Here is a 24,197-nt window from a genome sequence, read left to right as displayed (position 1 = left end):
CCCCCCACCCCCCACCCTCTTCCAATGTTAACAGCGAAGCCTCAAAGCCAATTTTCCTCGTGTCATTCCTGTAGTTCAAAATTGGTATATGAGATTCTCATAAATGTAACAAAAAATGAAATAAAATTAAGTAGTTTAAGAATCATGCATCGTCGAAAGAGGCCTAGCATCTGCTTCTTGAACCACATAAGGATATATAACATTTCAGTGTTTACTATTTTATTGTGTATTACATTATGAGTTAATCAAATAAATACTACGAAGTATTATAACAAATCACATTAAAATTAAGAAAAAGTACATGTTTGACATCTCAATTGTTCCTAGATTATAAATGTAGTTTATGTTTTTTCAATTATTATAAAAATCTACTTTTTAAGTTGTTGGTCAAGTTGCAAATCTAATTCTTTAATTAGTGACCTAGTTACAAATTTAGTATTTTAAATGAAAGACTAGATTTGCAGCTAAGTTAATAATTGAAGGATTGAAAAATATATATAGATCAGGTTTGCAATTAAGTCAACAATTAAAGAACTTAATTTATAACAATTGAAATATATAGACTATAATTATAATTGAGAATAATTAAGAGATCAAAAGTATAATTTATCATAATTAAAAAAATGACAAGTTCCGGTAAGTAATATCATATAAAATAATTATTATTAAATAATATTTTTAATAATGGGAATATGGGATGTTGCATGATTATTGCCAAAATGCAAAGTGAAGCAATGACAATATGGCTACAAGAGAAAGTGACGAGGAATACATTAACATAATGGCCTAATGAGTGCCATTGTCAACATCATTACATCAATGCTTAACCTTATCCAAATCGGACATGAACATTGACCAAGTCCAAATGGGGGATTCCCAGCACTTTTTAATAGGGATCGACACTTCGGTTCGATTTTACCGAACCGAACCAAACCGAATCGAAAGAATTGAACGGTACTTGATATAGAGAAATCGAACGGTTCGGTTTTTTACCGAACCAAACCGAAAACCGTTCGGTTTTTTAAATATATATAATAAATAATAATAATTAATATTGATCCGTGATAAGGGGATGATGGATGAACAAGATATTACTTTACAATTTGGATTGCTATGTTAATTTTGTGTTTGAATTGTTTTGTTTTTATGTAATATTTATATTTTAGACTTTGGATTATGCGAATATGTATTGTTTGGCAGTGTGTTGTTTGGAAAATTAGTAAATGTTGAAAATTGAACATCCTAAACCGAACCGAAATAATTTCGAACCGAAACCGAACCGTTTCATACCGTACCGAAACCGAACCGAACTTTATTGTAAAACCAAATGGTATCATTTTTTGTAATACCGAAATACCGATACCCAAAAAAAACCGAACCGAATCCCGGAGTGTCCACCCCTACTTTTTAAGTTCTATAAAATTACTCTTAGGAAAATTCAAAATATAAAAAATAATTTAAAATATCAACGGGATCACAAGACAAAGGTTACCCAATGCATACCATCAGATAGTTAGTAAATTTTTCTCGTTATTAGAAAAAAATTAACATGTGTAAAATTTAATGTTAAATGATATATCAATTATTAATAATTATTATAATAGAGTGAGTAGTATTCAAAAAGTGAGTAATAATTTATATATCAAGATAGAATAATTAATTAAGTTTGTCGGAGTTATAATATTTGGGTTAAATTCAACGGTCCAAGTAAAAATAATCATTTATATAAGATGAGATGTGTAGATTATGTGGGCAAATTATGCTATGGACCCGGGTCCATATTCGCAATTTTAAAACTCTATGTTCACAATTTTAAAATTTTATGTTCGCAATTTTAAATTTCTATATTCATCTCAATATACAAAATTATATTACTCAATATTCACAATTTTTGAACTCTATATACACAATTTTCTTATATAGATTCAAAAATTGTGTTATACTATTAAATATAGAGTTATGAAATTGTGAATATAGAGTTTTGAAATTGTGAACATAGAGTTTTGGAATTGTGAATATAGAGTTCTGTAATTGTGCATATAGAGTTTTAAATTGTGAACATAGAGTCCAAAAATTATAAACATAGAGATTAACATAAAATTTTAAAATTGTGAACATAAACTTCGTATACAAATAAAATATGTCAATTAAGAGTATGTGTTAAACCACTAGAAAGTTCATGTGGCAGAAATTATGCTCTCAATATTGAAAACTAAAGTAGTGTCCAATCAAATTGTGCATACCAAATCGCTCTATCCTCTTCATTTCTATTGGCTACAAGTCTACAACTAGGATAGTAGACAAAATATTCAATTGTATAAACGTCCAATAGGTTTGCAGTTTTAATACAATAATGATAGTTACTCGTAATCAAATAGTACTAATCTCTAACACCTTTACAGGTCCAAAACTTAAGGGAATGCTTAATCAATTCATGAACATTAACCAAGTCAAAATGCGAGATTCCCAGAACGTAACATTATATTGTAAGCAGCGCATGCAGCTTAGTTCAAATATAATAAAATACGAGTATGGAAGAGATCAGAGTGACAAACTTGAAACATTAACACAAAGCTAGGAAGAGTAGATAACTCATGAGATCAATCCAAACTCTGCCATAAACCCATAATGTGCTTGCAAAAATTTCACCAAGAGAGTGAATGGAAAGAAAAACACAAAAGAATTCTTTTAGCCATAGCAAATATTGTGAATTATGCAAAACTCACAACATCAAATATATATCGACACAACTTTCGTCTAAAAATATGATTACAGACTTAGTAAATAGTAATTTGATCTTGTGAGTCGAGTATAACCAATAATTCTCCTTGAGCGGGTGTCAATGGCTTTGAAGCTGCGTTTTCAAAGGATTGCCTCTCGGTCTTCTCCATGTCTATATGTTGAAGATTTTCGATCATTTTCACAACTTGATGGATTTGAGGCCGTTGATCTGGCACCCTGACCACACAAGACAGAGCAATCTGCAACATCTCCACCATTTCCTCTTGAGCGTCTGGGAACTTCATAAGCTCCGAATCGAACACTTCCGCCGTCCACTCCTCCCGGACCACCGAGTGGACCCACCGGACTAAATGGACGATCTCGTCGCCGCCGCGCGTGGCGTGGAGAGGGGACTTCCCGGTGAGGAGCTCCAGTAAGACGACGCCGAAGCTGTACACGTCGGAGGGCTGCGCTGCTCGCCGGTTATCCATGGCCTCCGGTGCACAGTAGCCTGCTGAACGGGCAACCGGCAGAGTTAACGGGCTCATAATCGTCGAGATTCCCACGTCGGAGACACACCCGTATTGCCGCGAGTTTAGGAAGATGTTCGAGGATTTTATGTTGCCGTGAACCAGCTTCCCGCCGTTCTCTTCGTGGATTCTAGCAATCCCCCTTGCTGCTCCGATGGCTATTCTTAGCCGCGTTTTCCAGTCCAAATGCCTCTTGCTTTCTCCATTCCTGCCTGCAATTAATACTATCAGCTAGTCAAATCAGCTATGACTAGAGCAGTTAGTTATAAGCCATCAGCTAGGGCAAATTATACTTTGGATCATGATCATAACTAATACGGCAATTGTGTTGAAAAGATATTGTAGTTGTGTTGAAATGAAACTCCAATTGCATGGAACAGAAGTCATTCATCCGTTCAACATAACCGCAGTATCTTTTCAATACAACTGCAGTATCCATTCAATACAACTACAGTTCCAGATGGATGACACGATCTCTGTTCTGCGCAACTGCAGTTCCCTTTCAACATAACTGCAGTATCATTTCAACACAACTGTAATATCAGTTCAACACAATTGCAGTATCAACCATTACCCATAGTCCACATATAACGACTGATCAGCTAGACCAACCATCAATTATAAATTAATTGTCAAACACCTCCTTTATATATTAAGGTCATGCAAGTTAACTAGACCTAAAATGTACAGTATATAGCACATAAAGTTTATGGTAATTCAGAATAATGTTGAATATAGCATCTAATTAAAGAGGTAGGCATGCATATATACCGTGTAGCATTGCAGAGACGCTGCCATGAGTGAAATAGTCATAGACAATGAGCTTCTCCTCTTTGGAAAAGTAGTAAGCTCTAAGCTCAATAACATTCTCATGTTTTATACTTCCCACAACCTGCATTTGCTGCTCAAATCCCCTCTTCCCAACCCCCAATTCCTTCAATCTTTTCACCACCACAGTCGTCGTCGCCTCCTCGAGTATGACCTTATAGGCCATACCATATGTTCCTTTCCCCAGTACCTCAGCAGAAGCTCCAAGAAGATCTTCCAAATCAAATGCATAGTTAAAGCCTTCAAAGAACACCAATCTGTTGCTCATTGTCTCTTGGGTCTGCAGCGAAATCGCCTTCTCCTCGGGTGACATTTCTCCCTTCTCCATCTCCCCCTGGAAGGCCTCTTCCTGTTGTTTCCTTCTAAGACAACAGATAAGCAGAAGAACACCAAAACCAAATCCAAGAATCCCAATCACACTCACAGATAATATGATCCCAAGTAAAGCCCTTTCACTCAATTCCCCTGCCCCTGCAGAATTAGAAACAGAATAGTCCAAAAAGGACACATTATTGTTTCCGAAAAACACACTCCTAGGAAACCTTTGAAGTGACACAGGCAAGACACCACTAAGGTTATTGTCTGACAAGTTCAAGAACTGCAAACTAGGGAGATTCATGTCAGGGATTTCACCAGAGAATGAGTTGCTTGAAAGGTCTAAATGAGTGAGCCGAATTAGACCCGAAATCGAATCAGGAATGCTACCATTGAACCCATTGTTAGACAGGTTAACAATGGTGAGATTCTCCCAAACACCCAAATCCAAAGGCAAAGGCCCGGAGAAATGGTTGTTCTGGAAATACAGATAGGATAGGTTTTTCAGATTGCCAAAATCTGAAGGGAACTTCCCGGAAATGCCATTGGATCTGAGGCTCAAGACCTGCAATGCTGATAAACGGCTGAGGGTATTCTCTGGAATTGGGCCATGAAAACCTGCCCCAGGTAATCTCAGACCAATTACCCTGGAGCCATCTTCACTGCAGGTCACCCCACTCCAGTTCTTGCAAACTGAGAGCTTCTCATCCCAGTTTAGAGGCCTTGAATGAGGGACATTCTTTACAAACTCCATTAATGCTTGCTTATCATTCTCAACAAGACTCTTACTGGTTTCTGACAAGACAAAAATTCCCAAAACCATAGCTACCCAGAAACTGCTTACCCTAACCATTTCAAGAATATTCTTTCTTTAATATAAGCTCAGAAACAAAATGCTTCAAACTATCTGAGACACATACATTTATATGTTCTGATTTTAGTAATAGCAGTTCAAGGCAGGAAAACCACACTGACAAGTACCATATTTATATGTGTAATATATGGAGTATGGACCTGCGCGCGTGCCCTTGGGCGTGTGTTTTGACGCAAATTATATCATGGAAATTACTATACAGACTGTCAAGTTGTACTTTTACTTTTAAATTATTTATGTAGATACTTCTTTTGAGACTCATATTATGAAAATAGTTTATTACTACGTATTATTTACTGCATTTAAGAGTAAAAGTGAAGAAGTAGCATTTGGAGACCCATGTAATAGTAGAACTCAATTACTCAGTGCACCAGGTCCAGACCTAATCCAAAATAACATTTTATTTTATTTTAAAAATTCAAAGCTTAAACTTAAAGATTAAAGTTTAGAAAATAAACACTATATGTTCATAAACTCAAAGATTAATGTTCTAAAATTAGACATTATAACATTCATTGTGTTATCCTCAAATAATAATAATAATAATAACATTCATTGTGTTACATGTTTTTAACATGTCTTACATATGTTCAGAAACCCAAAACTTATTATTTAGAAACTAAATGTTATATATTTATAAACTTAAAATTTAATATTCATAAACTAGTCTATTCAAAACACAAAGTTTAAAGTTTTTTTTAGTACTATTGACTCTGTTACAATGTAGTATCTGTTCGACTGTTTATACATACTTTCTCACAAAAAGAGTCAATGTCTCACACTGAGATTCGAACTTGAGACCTCTTATTTGAGAAGCTACAGTTATGCCGCTCAACCCCAAGACCTTTGGATTAGAGTCCACCTTACCTGGTGGTCCTCGGTTCATAATATAACTATTGGTGTTTCACTGTTTTGACTGGAGAGATTGAAACAACTTAGAGTCAAAGTTGAAAAACCTTTTGTGTTTGTTGTTTGTACTGTGTGTTTTTACTCTGTAAGATTTTCACTTTTCAAATCATTGCCAAATCCAAGAACTCATCTTAGGTCAAAAGGTGAGAGAGATCGAAAATGAACTGCTGTCTTTTCTTCCAGGGTAACTGCGCCATGCCAATTTTTTTTACCTTTTTATTCTCTTTCGGACATGTATAGAAACAAGAGGACTATATATATATATATAATATAGGCATGTTATGTTACAAGCTGTTGTCCTCCTCTAGTAATTAAGAATCTTGGGTTAACGTAGTACTGTGTTCTTTTCCTCGTAGTGAAATATTCTGTCATCAAGATTCACACATAACCAAGATCATGCGGATATGCCGTGTCTGGGTTAAGGGCATCAAAGAAATATATGGAATAAGGTACAATCTTCAAGAAAGATGAAGCAGACAATCAGATGAATAAAAAAGTGAAAGGGGGTTTAAAATACAGACAGGCGCAAAGATGAAGAGGAGAAAGCAACAGTAAGAACAACTGATTTGAGAGTGTCATTTCAATGTAGTTATTAACAAATGTTTATTTACTGGATTACAGTGTTGTTATTGCTTTTTTTTTTTAGTAAGATATTAATTGTAATTTGATTTACGAGAAAAGTTGTAGTCATTATCGAATGTGCAGTGTATTTTTGGTGAAACTCATATTATAACTCTAGTTGACAATTAGATCATAAGTAAATCAACATAGATTTTGGCTCCCACTTAGAGTCAAATTCGGAACCTGATTATTAAATCAAGAGTTAATTCCTTTTTTGGTCCTAGAGTTATAGTGCATTGGACAATTTTAGTCCGGATTTATTATTTTGACCACATTTTGCCCTGACTTTGTTAAAGGTGGACAATTTTAGTCCAACGTTAGTCAAACCGTTTGTCAGCCGTGAATTTGAGGGGTGTTTCTGTCCTTTCAAATGCATAACTTAATCAGCCTTCTATTTGTAAAGCTTAGCACGGATGTTTTGCAGACCCACACCTTCAAATTGTTCAATGGGCAAGAAGCAGAGAGAGAAGAGTTTCTGCAATTGTTCTTGCGCTTACAAGAGATTAAGTTGTAGCGGCAGGGGAGTGAGGCCGCCAGTGTGCTGAAAAAGGTACGTGCCGGTGATGGTAGAGCCGTTGGAGGAAGAAGAAACGGAGTGGATAATGACCGCGATGAAGCTGATGATGCATCCTTGTATTGTTAATCTCCTCGAATCTGCGGCAGTCAAGCTCGGTTACGACCAGATCACAGATTCATCGCCGACCGACCAACCGAGCCATACCCGACCCTAGAAATTATGGCACATGCTCTGTTCCTTTCTCTCACTGTTATGTTCAGCTGGTACGACATCGTTTGCTGTCTTGGGTTCTTGTCGAGTAACAATCACGACGACACATTTCTCATCCTCCCACCGTCGCCGCCGCAGCAGAATGGTGGAGGTAATCGCAACGGTAACCAGCGAATCGCGACGACCCCTACCACCCATGATTCTCCTTCTCTTTCCACCCAAGGACTCATCTCCTCTAGCTTTTGATGCGAAGACCCACTCCCGTCGAAACCTCCAGAACAGCTTTCCCAATGCTCGCATAGGTTCCACGACGATCTTCTTTTGAACGGGTAAGAAATTTGCAGTGAAATTCATCTCTAGAACAACTTTCCCAATGTTCATCGCCATGATCCATTTTGGCATTGAATTAAGTTGAATTAAAATTAGCTTATGAAATTGATCCGGATTTTATTAAATTACTCAACATTTAAATTACTTCAAATTCCTTTAAAAAGAGTTTGCAGTGAAATTCAATTAAAATTAGCAGAATTTTCATTTTTTTTTTGAGTAATTGAATTTCACATTTAAATTGTTGTAATTGAGGTTAAATTTTGCGGTCATTTGCAATGAAATTCAATAATTTTGCAGTCAAATTGCAGTAATTTGCAAAGAAATTTAATAATTTTGCCAACTTGGACACATTTAAATTGATCGGGTAAGGAATTTACAGTGAAATTCAATTAAAATTAGCTTATGAATTAATCAGGATTGTTGTCATACAAAGCGGTTCGTAATGTGGGTCTGCAAATGGTGAAGAAGATCGTTGTTGAGCTTTACAATAGTGTTCTGATTAAGTTATAGACTTGAAAGGACGGAAATGCCCCTCAAATTCACGGCTAACAAACGGTTTGACTAACTTTGGACTAAAATTGTCCACTTTTAACAAAGTCATGGCAAAATGTGGTCAAATTAATAACTCCGGACCAAAATTGTCTAGTGCACAATAACTCTAGGACCAAAAAAGGAATTAACTCTTAAATCAACTATCAGATCAACTGAGATACAACATTAGATCACAAGTAAGCAAATCAACATAAGTTTTGACTCCCACACACAATCAAATTCAAAACATAATTATTAAGTCAACTATCAGATTAACAGGATTAGGGTTGTATTAGGAGCTAATTTTACTTGCTGGAGTATATTCTTGTCACGTGATAAATGATATACATCGATGGAGTGGAAAATAAAAAATATGACTTTCTATAATTGTGATTAATCAACACATAAGACTATAAGAGATAGAGAGTACAAATAATAGAAAAATGTGGTACAACGTTTTCACAAAAAAATGGTTTTCAATTTTATTTTTTTCACTATTACTGACTCTGTTATAGTGTAGTATTTGTTCATAATTATTTTATTAACCTACTGAAGCACAAAGAGTCAATACTGCCCTATTTGAACTCAAACACATGACCTCCTTATTTGGGGGAGCCATGTCGTTTATGTTCAATTTTCAACTTTAAAAATCATTTTTAAAAACACACCACTTTACTAGTTTCTTTATATTGGTTATTGGTGTCTAAAATATAGAAAAGGGTACCCACCTAGAGACAATCATTATACCATATGAACCATGATTCATTTTGTAAGACAGACCATTGATATAAAATTATTTTTAATATATTAAAAGTTTATTTTTAATATATTGAACGAAGCAACAACCAAGCTTTATGCCCACCTTACAAAAACACAACGAAGTACTGTTTTCTTGTTCAAATGATGCAAATTAAAAAATGATGGGCACAACTAACGTACGGAGGGGATGTGACAATGTGACAATGTCTGCCAACTTCCAGCTGCAAAGAAAAACAAATACAAGAGACAAGAAATATGGTTGCTACGAGAAAACAGGTTCCATAATTAACTAGTATATATATTATTGTACTTAGATTATACCATTGGATTAGATAGAATGAGTAATTCAAATAAGTCACGCAAAAGCACAAATTCACATTTCATCCATATCACATATATACACATACACCAACATGCATCATCGTATTATGTTCGATTGGAAATCATACTAGAAGAATTAATTTTATTTTTTATTTTAAATTTATATGTCATTTTTTTTCTTTTCCAGAAATTTTTTTGTTAGTTCTAATATTATTGTGATACGATCATTTTTGTATTTTGTCAAAAAACATGTTTAAATGACATTAAATACAAAAGCATATTGGTCTAAAAAAATATTTAGAACTGAATAAACTGAAATGTCCACATATTTAATGCAATTTAAATAGGTTTGTTGGCATAAGACAAAAATGGTTATGACATATGACTAATAGTTTCACTATGAGGTGAGGGAGATTAGCAACAAAACTGCTACTTCATTATGGGATGCTAGATCATGATTATACTAATATTTTCATTTCAAAATGTTAAATTAATTTTAATATGTAAACTAACCTATTTAAATTTTATGAAGATGTTTTTTTTAATCTTTTTACATTTATCAACTTATTAAAAAACTAATTTTATCAAATACTTTTAAGTATAATAACTAGTTTAATAACTCTTCAATTTTCAGCTTCTAACTTATAACTTTTCAACTTTCATCTTTCAAGTTACTTATGCCAAATATAGCCTACATGATACAAGCATATATGTTATACATAATAGTATCAACTATCAAGTATGATTGTCAATTTAGATTCTCAATGTGTAATTTTTTTATGAGTTAATTCCAGTAATAGTCCTCTGACTATAGCGATTTTTCAAATTTAGTCCTCGTCTTTTAATTTGGACAAATTAAACCCTTGACTATCAAAATCGTTCCACCATTAGTCCTTCGTGAACCAAGACGTTAAAAGCAGGGGCAAAAGTGTCCATTCATATGTTGGGTCTCTTCTTCTCAAGCCAAGAGTATCTGCAACACCCCTAGGACTGAGCTAAAGTCACGGATGAATAGAACTGGGATGTGAGACAGCTTCCAACTATTGCCCTGCTCTCCAGTACTCTTGCCTCAACACTGCTCTCAAACCCTCCGGTGAGGGACAAATCGGAGTCGAGAGTAGCAGTGGTCACCGCAGCACCGAGCTCACTAGCTTAGAGAGGTAGGAAATTCAAATGAGGGAAAGCAAAGCTCGTAAACATGTTTGATAAGGAACGCTAAAATTTTCAATGCTAATCATCTTCTTGTTTTAATCTGCTTAGCTCATTTTGCGTTGCCTAACACCCCCAATTTTTTAAATCAGAATATTTAATCATTCCATCATCATTCTTACCTCAACAACACCATCAAGTTCGCCGGAGAATCTACCTTGTTGCCATCTAGTTGGCCGTTGTCGATCTCCTGCTGTAAGCCACCGCCGTCAACTGTGTTGTCGCTGCTGTTCTGCTCAAGTTGTTGCTGTTCGTCGTATGCTGTTTTGCCGGAGTCCATGTAGGTTCCAATTGCCGAAGGTGGAGCAGAAACCGGAGCGGCAGGCGACGAGCATTGTATGGTGCCATCAACAAATTTTATCCTCTTAAAAAATGAACTACCTGGGTTCTCCAAAACAAGTAGGAAGAAGAGAATGCAAATCAATGCATTAGATAAAGCAGATGCAATGTTTTGCATGAGATCCAAATTGAAAGCATTCTGCAGAGAGAAAAATAACAGAGGCCGTATGAACAGGGAAGAAGATTACACCTAGCAATGGAAAAGACCCTTTTACCCCTGCACTTAACGTATGCCATGTTAACGGAAGGACCAATTTTGGAACAATTTTGAAAGTCAAGGATTTAATTCATCCAAATTAAAAGACGAGGACCAAATTTGGAAAATCAACATAGTCGGAGGACCATTACTGGAATTAACTCTTTTTTTATTGCTTTAATTTTTTACTTTAAATTAATTGAGAATAAAGTCAACTAATTCAAAACAAAAATAAGATTTTTAAATCTTATAGATAATGTGATAAGATAACTTTTGGTTTTCTTCTCAACAGGACAACTTGCATTGTGACTTTCTTCAAATTATTATTATGACTGCGTATTATTTTAAATCTGTTTAGCTTCTCAAGGTCTCATCAACCGATGCAAGTATGCAACCCATTTAAATAAATGAAAGAGAATTTATATTGTTGGAAAATGGGCTTTGCTCTAATAATAATAATAATAATAATAATAATAATAATAATAATAATGTTATTATATATATATATATATATATATATATATATATATAAATATAAATATAAATATAAAAGTAAACTCTTTATTAACTTATGATAAAATCAATTAATTTATAAGTAGGTAGTGTTTGGGGGAAGATACTAATGTTCAAAATTTGACAGCAGCAGTGTGATTAAGATTATGTTCAATGTGGGCAAATTCCTTCTGCGCACCGACATTTGACATTGACTGCTGAGCCACTAAATTACTATAATTTACATCCTCTCAAATGCTTTATCAGTCTAATTCCTTCTGCGCACCGACATTTGACATTGACTGCTGAGCCACTAAATTACTATAATTTACATCCTCTCAAATGCTTTATCAGTCTAAGGTGGTGTAGGGGGCCTTGGGATTGGAAATTCAACCTTTTGGAGAAAATTTATAAGTAATCAATAAATATAAAGAGTTTTTCTTTTTTTAATTAATGTCATATATATCAGATAATGATATTATGGAGTGATTTTAGTAAAACAGAATAGCATTTTTCTAAAGAGTGTTGTAGAATAAAGAATGTTGTATCGATAATAAAAAGTTCTTAATTAATAGTACAATTCAAGTATAATAATGGAGTTCTCGAGGCTCTATAATGCTTGGGAAGTAAGTTAAGTTTAATAAATCATATCCCTCTTTACGGTCGACTTTTTTGCTTAAATATGACCAGCTTTTCAATCAGATTACAAGTATATTTAGCATATTAGCCATCAAGTTCTAAAGTTATCTTAGGAAGTGTTTTAACAGTTTCTTGTCTATGTCAAATTGTTTATAATAGTATCAAGAATTGTCGAGTTGTAATTGTAAATTATGCAATAGTTGAGTTTGGTTGTGATTTTAAAGATAAGATTATACGTGTTGAATGTTTGTAAGATATATATAAGTTTCAAAATTACTTATTTTCTTTCTATAACTGCAAATAAAATGTTGTTACAAAGTATTAATGAACTCTAATTAGTTAGTTTACTTCTAGCTGTTACTCATTGGCTTGATGAAACATTGTGATACCACAAAGCATCCCACTCGTACATCTTTCACGTACACTTGCTTTTCACATGCGTGTGCTACTTCTTATTGCGTAATTTTGGATCACCACAATATTTTTTATCATGTTTAAATTGGCCATAACTATATGTATTCTAACCCAAAACTTTTTTCTAATTTTACAATTGAATATAATTAGCACCTGCTTACCAACTGTTCCAAACAATTGGGTTATTCGTGTTTTCTTACATACGACATTTCATATCCCACCATTGTGAAATTAATTCACATTTGTCTCGAGTTACACCCATAAAGCTAGACTACTCTTATGAAAGTCTAATCTAAATCTCTTTAATAGAGTATTATACCACGTAATTTGTACATAAATTATATCGTGGGTTAGGGTTTATTATGTGCATTGTGGATCATATATGGACCATATTATGTACCGCAGTTAACCTATTATGTACCTTAACCTGATCGATTATGTACTTGAATAAATTGAAGGTAGCTAATATGTTACCTACAATCACTGTTGCAAAAATCCACCGCCTAGGCCGCTTAGGCGCTAGGCGCCCCTAGACCGAGGTGAATTGCTCCCTAGGCGTCCGCCTAGCGCCTAACTCGGGCACTTGGCCGATTGGGCCGAGTTGGCGGCCGACTCGGCCGAGTTAACTCGCCCAACTCGACAGAGTTAGCCGAGTTAACTCGAGCGAGTCGACCTTGTTAATTTTTTTTAATTATATTTACATATATTTAAATTTATTTATTTATATAAATAAAGAAGTAAGAGATTTATATATAATATAATATATGACATACACCCACACACATGCATTATTTTTTTTGTTTTTATAGGTTGCCGCCTAGGTACCGCCTAGACCGCTTAGGCGCTAAGCGCTAGTCTACCGCACGCCCGACTAGCGCCTAGCACCTACTGTAAATCTGCAACCATGCCTACAATATGTTTAACTGAAGGTACATACTATGCTAAATTCATATATATAATACGGACATGATCCACAATATGCATAATGAGCTTGGTCCACGATATAATGGTTGTGATTTGTATTAATCCGCTAGAAGGGAACATAGACCAACCAACACATCCCTGGAAGCACGTTTAAGTGGAAACTTAAAAGCAAGCAGATCAAACCATATTAGTAAGGATTGGGGTTTATGGGACCCTTTTAGATCATCATATATAGTAAGTACTTTGAGTAGATAAGAATGTCAAGGTTTGGATTTTAATGAGTGTTACCCTTCATTTGTCCACCATTGACATGCTTCACCTCGATCTCTAGGTTACATGCTTGGATCAAACCATGTGGGATGTAAATCATGTGTCATGTTTTGTTCTATTATGGAATTAAAATCAAGAAAATGATAATCATACTATCAACAAGCAAATTTTTTATTAAAGATTAGTTGAGAGAAAGTACGAAAAATTATAACAGGAGATGCTAGAAGATATAACAGAAATGGATGAATTAATCCAGAGCAAAGAAGTGTCCCAAAAGAAAACAAAATAAAGGTCATCATCTTTATCAACAACTCTACTAGCAACAACATTTCTTTTTTGAGTACTATTGACTCTACTAGCAACAACAGATACCAAGATATTACGAAGATATTATCAACGTAACGCTTCTATCAAAACTAACACATATTAATAATAATGAAAAGAATCATGACAAGCTATTGTACCGCTTTAAAGTTTTGTATAAAAATTTAAATGTAACACTATAGCCTTTATGACTTTGTGAAAATGACACTAAAATGGTATCAAAGCAAGTAAATGAATGAACATAGATAGTTTCTCTCTCTCTCTCTCTCTCTTTTTTTTTTTTTTTTTTTTTTTTAGTTTCTTTATTTATTTGTTTAAATTCTCTTTATTCAACGGAACTCTACCTAGTTTAAATATATAAATTTTTGGATTTTATTTCTTTAATGAATATTTCAATAGTTTTGTTCTATTATGAAATTAAGATCAAGAGAATGATAAGCATATATACTATCAGTGATTAAAATTTTCATTACATATCGAAAATTTTATTGAAGGAAAAAAAATAAACTAAAATAAAAATTATGACCAATTTGTTTTTATAAAATAACAATCATCAGGTTGAATATATATATATATATATATAAAAGAAGAAGTTAGAATACATATAGATAATATAAGATAAGGTTATGTGATGTGATGAGTTTTGCTTCTTATAGTTTGGTAAAGTGCTTCTGAAAAGATCTCTTTCCCCTTCCAGAATGTCCACAAATTGATACGACATAATTGAATGGTCACTTATGGCCTTATGGGCATAATTTTAATTTATTTTTATTATATTTATTTATATTTTTATTTTATTATAAGATGTGTAAAATATCTTACAATAATTTATTTTAATCAGGTAACTATTCTTAATAAAGTAGTATATTTATGATATAAAATATTAGATTTAAGAATTAAAGTATTGGTCTCCTCTCTCATTTTTAATATTTTAATGCGTAAGGCAATAGGGCATAGGGAACGCATGAATTCAGGTCCCCGGAGGTGTTTTGGGTCTTAAAATTATAGAGAGTTTGTATATATATATTATACATTTAGAAACTAAAACAACAAATCAGAGTGGCGCAGCGGAAGCGTGGTGGGCCCATAACCCACAGGTCCCAGGATCGAAACCTGGCTCTGATATTTTTTAAAACCCTGTCCCTGATGCTCTCACCGGAGCCTACCTTCTCACCTCGCAACGGAACCAAGTGTTCATTGCAAACAAGCACCATATCCATCTCATTCCTCTAAGGGGCCGTTTGGTTCACGGAATCTTAGATTACCTCAGGTAATAGGATTACCTTCGGGAAGGTAATGTGAGATTTCGGGAATGTAAGATTACCTGATGTGTTTGGTTAAAGTTCTGGGAATGTAATATTAACTTGTTTGGTTGAAGGTTATATTTTAGGTTATATTATATCAATTACTTAAATGCCCTCATAGAAATTGAAAGGTGTAAACTACAAGTTTTTTTTTTTCCATATTTCAAAATTTAACAATATGCTTCTAATAATAATAATAATAATAATAATAATAATAATAATAAGGAATGTGTATAAGCACTAGAAATAAATCCAATGAAGATATGAATGTATATAAAAGTAGCGTCCGTGTCTGTGTCTATGAATAAAAGAGCTATATAAATGAAATAAAAGAGGCATATAAATGAGGGCAATTTTGGAATATTGAAAAGTAATCTCACATTACCTAAACAAAACTTGGTAATCAGATTACCTCAAATATACCCCCATTTCCTACGTGGCAGTAATGTTATATTACCTTCCATCTCATATTACCTAAACCAAACATAGTAATCTTACATTACCTTTTTCAGATTACCGGGGTAATCTCAGATCCCTTGAACCAAACGCCCCCTAAGTTCCATCTACGACCACTCAATTAACCATCTAGAATTAGGGTTCATTACAGTGACTACAAAAAAGGGGAAAACCAGTAAAGACACTGTGATAGTCATATCCATTCATCACAAGTTAAATTACATTTGCATGAACTCTTCGGTTAAGTTCAGTGTATCACAATTCATTTACAAATGAACCAAGATCAAGTCTTTTCACAAGAACTGGGGCCAAGTTGTTTTTGCAAATCGATGTGCCTCGTCATAGACCAATGCCTGTCCTCTATCAATATTTACGCGATGGGTTTTGTTTGACAATCAAAACTTACCATGAGCTTGTAACCTTCTAAGTTGCATTGTAATGAATGAATTGGAGTAAATTCATATCTTCCTTGACATTTAATATGTAACCTTTGAAGTGTGTAGGCACATTAAATCACACAGCACCACATACAGATCCTGAAATTCCAAGTTCCAAAAACAACAAAATAAAACGTTATTTCGTATGAATAGATCAATGCAGTAGATGAGAATGTGTCTTATGATTGGGTTCTACACAGGCACAACATTAATAAATTAATAATATCGGTTCTATATAGGGAAAGCGGTATCAATATAGCTCTTGCTTTTTAGAGCATAGCAGATAGGTATTTTATATGCATTCACCCTTGCTGGGAGCGGGGGCAGCATTTTTATTTGGATAAGTTTACCTATGAAAATTTGATGTTTAATGAATTTATAACTTCTGAGCAAAGATGGCATAAGGAAAAGCCTATATGTAGGGGAAATTGGTACGGTATTTAGCTAACATGAAAATAGACAAGGCTGACCATTCCAAATACTAAATCATGGGTGAAAAAGCAAGGGGAATATCAAATGTGCATAACGAAAAGAAAAAGACAGACCTGATGACCAGGATGAACAGCAAAATTTCGCTTCATCAACATGTTTAACATTAAGTCCAATGAACCAGGACCCAGCACTCACGTCATCATGGGCGTATATTCGAAGAATTGATCTATAAATCAAGGACGGAGGAATCCATAATTCATCTTCAATTGATACATATGCAAAGGATAAAAGGCATACCGAATGCTATCACCTGTTGATGGAAATAAACTGAGCTAAAGCCTTTGATATGGCAAATATTTCACCTGAAGCATGCCTGATATACCTGTATGTAGAAAGGTTCACAAACATGTAACGAGATGAAAATAAAGAACTATATTTGTCTTCTAGATGAAATTTAGACATCATTCATCTTTTGAACAAAAATAAATAAATAAATAAAATTTACAGTACTCACGATTTTCCATCACCAAATTTCCACCAATCTGGTTCATACCATTTGTGCCCTCTGTAGAATGGGTAAGGTAAAACATTGGTCTCACTAAATACATTAATGCCAAGCCAGATATCAAGACAAAACTCACGGTTTAGAGAAAACTTCCCCAGACTTCATACACCCAATGTAAGCATGAGGCTTATCCATATGACTGGCGAGCACCGCACCAACAGCATCTGCAAAAATATGAGAGACTAATTATTAGAGCATTGCCTATGCAATATCTGACTTATTCAATTCTAGAATCTTTCAAATCATATTCAGTCAAGTATGTCTCATGTTTAGAGCACAAAGTTTTAAAAAGTCTCTGTGAAGATCATTTCCCCATTAAATATCTGACCTTTTCAATTCTAGAATCTTTCATATCATATTCAATCAGATATGCTACAACATGTATAGAGCTGAGAAAAAGTTCAACAACATTCACCTCTTCGAAGTTAAGCAAAACAAACTCTAGGGGAATATGCAATTTCTTTAAGAGGCAATTTTATATTTAAGGCTACCATTCTAAAAAGAATGTTACAATAAAGGGTACAACTTCATCTAGAAGCTTAAATACTATTCCTCCAAAAGTCTAAGTCCTAAGATATCTGAAGTTATAAAAGTTCAATTGTTGAGCAAATTTTCCTATTTGCAGGTTTTGTTTATCCAACTCTTCCTGGTTGAAAGAACATATAAAGACTTTACACAATAAAAACAACTTCGTAAAAATAATGAGCATTTCAAGTGTATAAACAGTAAATACTCTTTGTGATATAGCTTTTCATTTCATTAGAAAACCTTGAGCAGAATTGCAGACTGGAAATAATAATAATGATAGACGATGACTTTTGTTAGTATAGTATATGAACTACAACATACCAAGATTAATAAAGACATCATCATTGACCTTAGCATAGAACTCAGCTTCCCAGTTCTCCACAGCTTGAATGAAGAATAACTTTGTCTTCTTGGCTTGCTCTTCAGGGGACTCCACATGATCATTCTGCTCCGCAACAGTAATATTCAATTATCTATTATTTAGAATATTTTGGTTTCAAAACCCATTAAAGATATCTTGGGGGACTGCTTGGCATAGAATGCAGACACAAAAGCTCACTTGGTCAAAAAAATAAAATAAAATAAAATAAATAATAACAATAATAATAATAGGAGGTTTTGATAGAACTTTTTAGTTTATAAGACCATGGGCAGACAACAAGGCTATACTATGTTAAAATCTAAGATTGACCTTATAAACCCATGACCATGGCCAAATTCCAATCAATTAGCTAGTCTAACACATGACCTTATAAACTCATATGTTTCTCTCTTATTTTTCAATGTGAGACTCTTAAAAATTATTATTATTATTATTTCTAAAATTTCACAACACCACCTAACATTTGTAAACTTGCAAATGTTCACCTTTCCAAATAGCGCCCAATTTATTTATTTTTTATTTTTTAATATTTACATGTTTTTATTATTTTATTGTTACTATATTATGTAAATTTAAAAAAATATTTACTTTAAAATTTATATTTTGCATTTATTTTACATGAATATTTGTATGTGTGTGTGTGTATATATATATTGTTTAATTTTTATATAATTAAAATTAATTCAAAATAATTTTAAATGATATATTAATAAATAATTGCATAACTTTTTCATTGGTTTATAAATTCAATGCAAACAAATTAAGTTCATCGTACAATTAATCACTTAATAATTTCTTCATTTTCTTCTTGTACAATTCTTTGGGATTTCATTCATTGTATCATTTTGATTATTAACTTATTTTCTGATCTTTTTTTTTAGTTGACTACACTTTTATTTATACTTCATTACATCTACCTTTTTCAAGATGTTGGTAATTGTTTCCTTTTTCCCTTGAGTGACACTCCCACACTTCGGTCTTCACTAAATTACGAACATGTATTTGATGATGATGATATGTATTTACCTAGTATTCTTAATTCACTTTGAATCCTTATCCTGCTAAATCAACATCGATGACCCTCCCTTCTTGTTTACAACATTTCTCTTCCTTCTTTAGTGCTTCCCAAGCATGCAAAAATATGAATTTTTCTTACTCAATCACATGATATAGTTCCATGACTATTTTTCTTATCAGTTTCATTTAAATCACTTTCCCTCCCATGTAAAATTTGTTCATAATACCCTAGGAACTTCAAAACTACATGAGATAATTTGCCCCAATGGTCTTGCACTACTTGTTTATTTAATTTTGTTTGTTCACTCGAATCACGGAAATTGTAATAAAATTCTTCAAGGCATCTTTAGAAATTGTTGACGATTTGATCATTTCCAACTACAACATCTTTACTAATGTTGAGTTTACGTAGCAACATATCATCTTTGACTATCTGTCGAGTTTTTAGGATGCTTGTAATTAGTGTTTGCTTATGTGTTGGCATTTCTTGAGTGCAATATTTAGAAAATTCTATGATGAGTATATTACTTATCGAAGTAGGGATAACACTCCCATATTAGTTTGATGATTGTTGACCAACAGTAGTAGAAATTGGACATGATGGATTATAGATTTGGAAAAACAATGGTACATATTAGGTAAATATGAATAATTGGCACGGCTCATTCTAGAAAAAATTGATTGGGGGTCATGGATTTTTATTGACTTCATCATAATCATTAGATGAAAGTTTTAAGAAATCGAAGAATAGATAGAACAGTGGGACATGAAAGATCCATTTTTTTTTTGAGAATGAAAGATCCATTTTTAAGTTAGGAAAGTTAGAAATGTTAATGGATTGAATGTTCTTAGTTGCCAAAATTTGCATTTACTTACCAATATTTATAGACTATATTCATATGCAAAGTTATTCCCTATAGAAGTATAGAACTATCAACTATCTCTGCCAAAATTTACATGCTTGGTATTCTCTACAGTATTATTCTCCACTAATATTCCCTGCCAATATTCATAACCTTTATCTAATGATCATGATGAAGTCAATAGAGCATGCAAATATTAATAGAGAATAGTGACAAGGGATAGTACTTGATAGGGTTGTAGGCCAAGAATAGTGACTAGAGGTGGTCGGGAAAACTGTAGACAAGGTCCTGTCATCATGGCACTAGCAGTAGTCTTTAGTATAAATAAGACCTCTCTCCAGTAACTTAGATCAACTATAACTTGTACTATCTTAACACAGTAAATTTGATGATAATGATAGTTTCTTATCATTAGACCAACTATCATTTCTTTTTGGAATAAGCAATGTCAATTATCCATATTTATCTAGTATGTACCACTATTTGTCCCCAACCTATCATCTATCATATTCAATTTCTACTATTGTTGTTCAACAATAATTGAACCAATATTGGAGTACTCCCCCTACTCCTGTAAGTAATGTACCCGTGCCTGAAATTCCTGAATATTCCACTCAAGAAATGTCAACCAGCAAAAACCATTACAAGCATCCTGAAAACTCAATGGATAACCAAGGATGATATGTTGCTATGTATTGCATGACTCAATATTAATAAAAATGCTATAATTAGAAAAGATCAAACAGATAATACTCTAGTGAAGCATTGAGGAATTTTATAACAATTTCCGTGACTTGAGTGAGCAAGCAAAACAAAATAAACATGCAGTGCAAATCGTTGGGCAAATTATATCATGCAGTTTAATGTTCACAGGGTGTTTTGAACAAATTTTACATCTACGTGAGCAGTTTAAATGAAGTTGATAAAAAAACAGAGCCATAAAACTTTATCATATGATTGTGAAAGAAAATTTCATACTTTTGCATGCTTTTTAGGAAGCGCTAATGAATAAAAAGAAATGATGTAACCAAGAAGGCAAGATCATCGATGATGGCCTAGTCAAAGATAAGGGTCCAAATCAAACTAAAAAGACTGTGTCAGGTAAATATACATCATTATCATCGAACATATATTCGCAAGCCAGTGAAGACCCTAAATGTGGGAGTATCTATCCCTCATCTCATGGAAAGGGATGCTTGTAATGGTAAAAGGAAACAATTACCAACATCTAAAAATTTGGAAGAACAAATTGAAAGGCAATTTACATAGAGATGGAAAATGTAGATGTCATGAAGTAGAAACAAAAAACTTTTTTAAAAAACATATTCAGCAAAAAAAAAAGGGTTAATTATCAAGTTGATTCAACTAGATACATCAACCATGAATGGAACCCAACAAAATTGTACAAGAAGCAAATGAAGAAATTATTAAGTGATTAATTGTATGATGAAATTAATTTGTATGCATTGAATTTATGAATCAATGAAAAAAAATTGCAATTATTTATTAATACATTATTTAAAATTATTTTGAAACAATTTCAACTATATCAAAAATAAAAATATATATACAAATATTTATGTAAAGTAAATGTAAACAAAAATGCAATAGTAAAAAATTTAAAGTAAACAAATATTTTTTTGTAATTAAATAATAATTTATTTTTAATTTACATAATACAATAACAATAAAATAATAACATATTTAAATATAATAAATAGCTAAAGACCTTGTGGTCTAGTGGCATCCGGTGTCCCGGTTAACACTCCCACATTAATGATGGGAGTGGGTTCGAGCCTCAGTGGAGTCAACTGTTGACTCAAAAAAAAAAAAAAAAAAAAATATATATATATATATATATATATATATATATATAATAATAAATAATAGAGCAGCATTTGGCAAGGTGAGGCCAAAAGGGCTAACATTTTCAATTTTGGATTGCAAACGTCAGGTGTTGTTGTATTATTTTATTTTATTTTATTATTTTTTTAAAAATCTTGCCTGGCTTTGCCATACAAGAATGCCATGGTCTAAGAACACTAAGCCACAAAACATAGCAGGTCGAAATTGCACATACAAGAATAATGAAGTCATTGGTGTGCCTATTTTCATCCTCAATGTCCCTATCTGAATGGTCTCCACGATTTTCACTGTATGAAGAACAAAATAAATTAAATACGATACTTCAAGGAAACATCAATTTCCATCTTAAAGATACAGTATTCTTAATTCTGTCTGTTTAGATCATTTCATAATAGATACCTTCTTCCTATGACGAATCGTACAACTATACCATTTTCCTCCTCCAGTTTTTTTAGAGCACTGCCTGCATAAAATAGCATATAATGAGGGGGATACACAATTGATGAACTTAGCCAATAAAACTGGATCTTTTCAAATGTTTGCTTCGATAAATGTCAAGACTGCAACTATCATTCTATCAATGAGATAAATGCCTCAACCTTATTCCTTAACCACATGTTGCAGAGATAGACAACTTTACCACTTAAGATTACACACCAATTAGAGAACAAATATGCTTTATGCATCAAATGCAGTGGCTGGACTTTTATCTGCTAAAGGATTATCAAAGAAATAAAAGGCACAAGGTATAAGTGCTGTACCAGTTGGCATCCAAGCTCTACGAATTGCTTCTCTGTTTTTCCTGCGGTCAAACTTTGTAATGATCCCTAAAACCGCCAGAAGTTTTTTCTTTGAATGATTCCCACTATTATCTGGGACACGATTTGACACAAAACCTTCTTGCTTAGCTTTTTCAAGCTCCATATGAAGTGCACCTAGCCTCTTCTGTTGTTCCCTGGCACAAAAAAATATTATTTCCCCAACTATAATGCTCTATAGTATGAGTCCCAAAGAATCCCCAACAATTTAAAACAGCAATTTACTAAAAATTTTACCTGCAAGCAATGAGTTTCAAAGTATCATCTACAGAAATCGATGAATGGCCCTGAAAAAGAATGACAGCCGCATTGTTTGAATTGCCAAAACAAATTATCAAATTTATACAGTCAATCCCCACAGAAATATTGCCTTATTGGAAATATACTAATCTGAATATCTGATTGGATGCAGAGAAGTAAACATGGTCAACAAAGTAGCTTTATCTACGCAAATAAATGTAAAACACTAGTATTAATAAGTGACAACAACGGATTATCATCATAGAACACAAAATATCTTCACCAAAAAAATAATAATCAGTAAAAGTGATACCTGACCCGTTCTCCTGTCTAGCTCCGTAATAAGATAAACCCTACTCTCCGCGTCCTGCCACAATCTATCCACACCACATTTCCACAAATCAATCGCCTTAGAACTTAGAAGTAAACAAAATCATAGTGTCCATACATGTGAGTACAATGCCTATGTGTGTATAGAACAGAGAGAGGGAGAGGGAGAGGGAGCTGACCGGCCGGCGACATAAAGAGAAGCCATAGCGGCAAACATTGAGAGCATGAGAAATGAAACTCGAGATCCGAAACTGGGGCCGGAATAGACCCGATTAGTGGATCCCCGGCCGGCCATTGCAATCCCCGGCGACGTCGTTTTAGCCTTCAATCTTACTTAACGGCACCAGAATTCGATATTTTCCGATTCGGAATCAGCTTTTAGGTGGGAGACGTGCGGAGAAGGAACAATGAGATTGAGAAGTTGGACCAACAGCAACAAGCGAGTAGTGTAAACTGTACAGTAAACACTGATGTACCTTTCTGCAGCTTGCGGTTTTTATAATTACAGAGTATTTGAATTTGAATAATTTTTTTTAAGACAAAATAACATTTTTAGTCCCTCGAGGCAAATTTTGGTGTGGAACGCCCATCAAAATGACGTCGTTTTGATTAATGAAAACAAACGGGTTTAAACGGCCTCCGTTCCACGTAACTACAGTTTCCATTCAAGACAACTGCAGTTCCCT

The 24,197-nt window shown here is 33.5% G+C and overlaps 2 protein-coding genes and 1 non-coding gene across 3 annotated transcripts; 1 reads left to right on the top strand and 2 right to left on the bottom strand.

The window, feature by feature from the left end:
• Positions 1–2,595: 2,595 nt before the first annotated feature.
• On the bottom strand, positions 2,596–5,267 carry LOC116032911 (probable inactive receptor kinase At4g23740). The gene is made up of 2 exons (XM_031275649.1): positions 4,023–5,267; positions 2,596–3,463 (listed from the first exon to the last, which is right to left on the bottom strand). Exons 1-2 carry the CDS (start codon positions 5,245–5,247, stop codon positions 2,778–2,780), a joined length of 1,911 nt encoding a protein of 636 aa, XP_031131509.1. The 5' UTR covers positions 5,248–5,267; the 3' UTR covers positions 2,596–2,777.
• Positions 5,268–15,326: 10,059 nt separating this feature from the next.
• Positions 15,327–15,398, top strand: TRNAM-CAU. Its single transcript has one exon. It is a non-coding gene; the product is annotated as a tRNA-Met (tRNA).
• Positions 15,399–16,197: 799 nt separating this feature from the next.
• On the bottom strand, positions 16,198–23,979 carry LOC116033690 (hydroxyproline O-galactosyltransferase HPGT1-like). The gene is made up of 12 exons (XM_031276448.1): positions 23,691–23,979; positions 23,495–23,558; positions 23,179–23,228; positions 22,885–23,078; positions 22,523–22,586; positions 22,338–22,410; positions 18,317–18,440; positions 17,544–17,631; positions 17,417–17,467; positions 17,213–17,284; positions 17,016–17,128; positions 16,198–16,569 (listed from the first exon to the last, which is right to left on the bottom strand). Exons 1-12 carry the CDS (start codon positions 23,804–23,806, stop codon positions 16,547–16,549), a joined length of 1,032 nt encoding a protein of 343 aa, XP_031132308.1. The 5' UTR covers positions 23,807–23,979; the 3' UTR covers positions 16,198–16,546.
• Between the last annotated feature and the right edge of the window lie 218 nt (positions 23,980–24,197).

Source organism: Ipomoea triloba, chromosome 10 (assembly GCF_003576645.1).
Source record: "Ipomoea triloba cultivar NCNSP0323 chromosome 10, ASM357664v1".
Taxonomy (NCBI): domain Eukaryota; kingdom Viridiplantae; phylum Streptophyta; class Magnoliopsida; order Solanales; family Convolvulaceae; genus Ipomoea; species Ipomoea triloba.
This window is presented reverse-complemented; position numbering and strand designations above follow the sequence as displayed.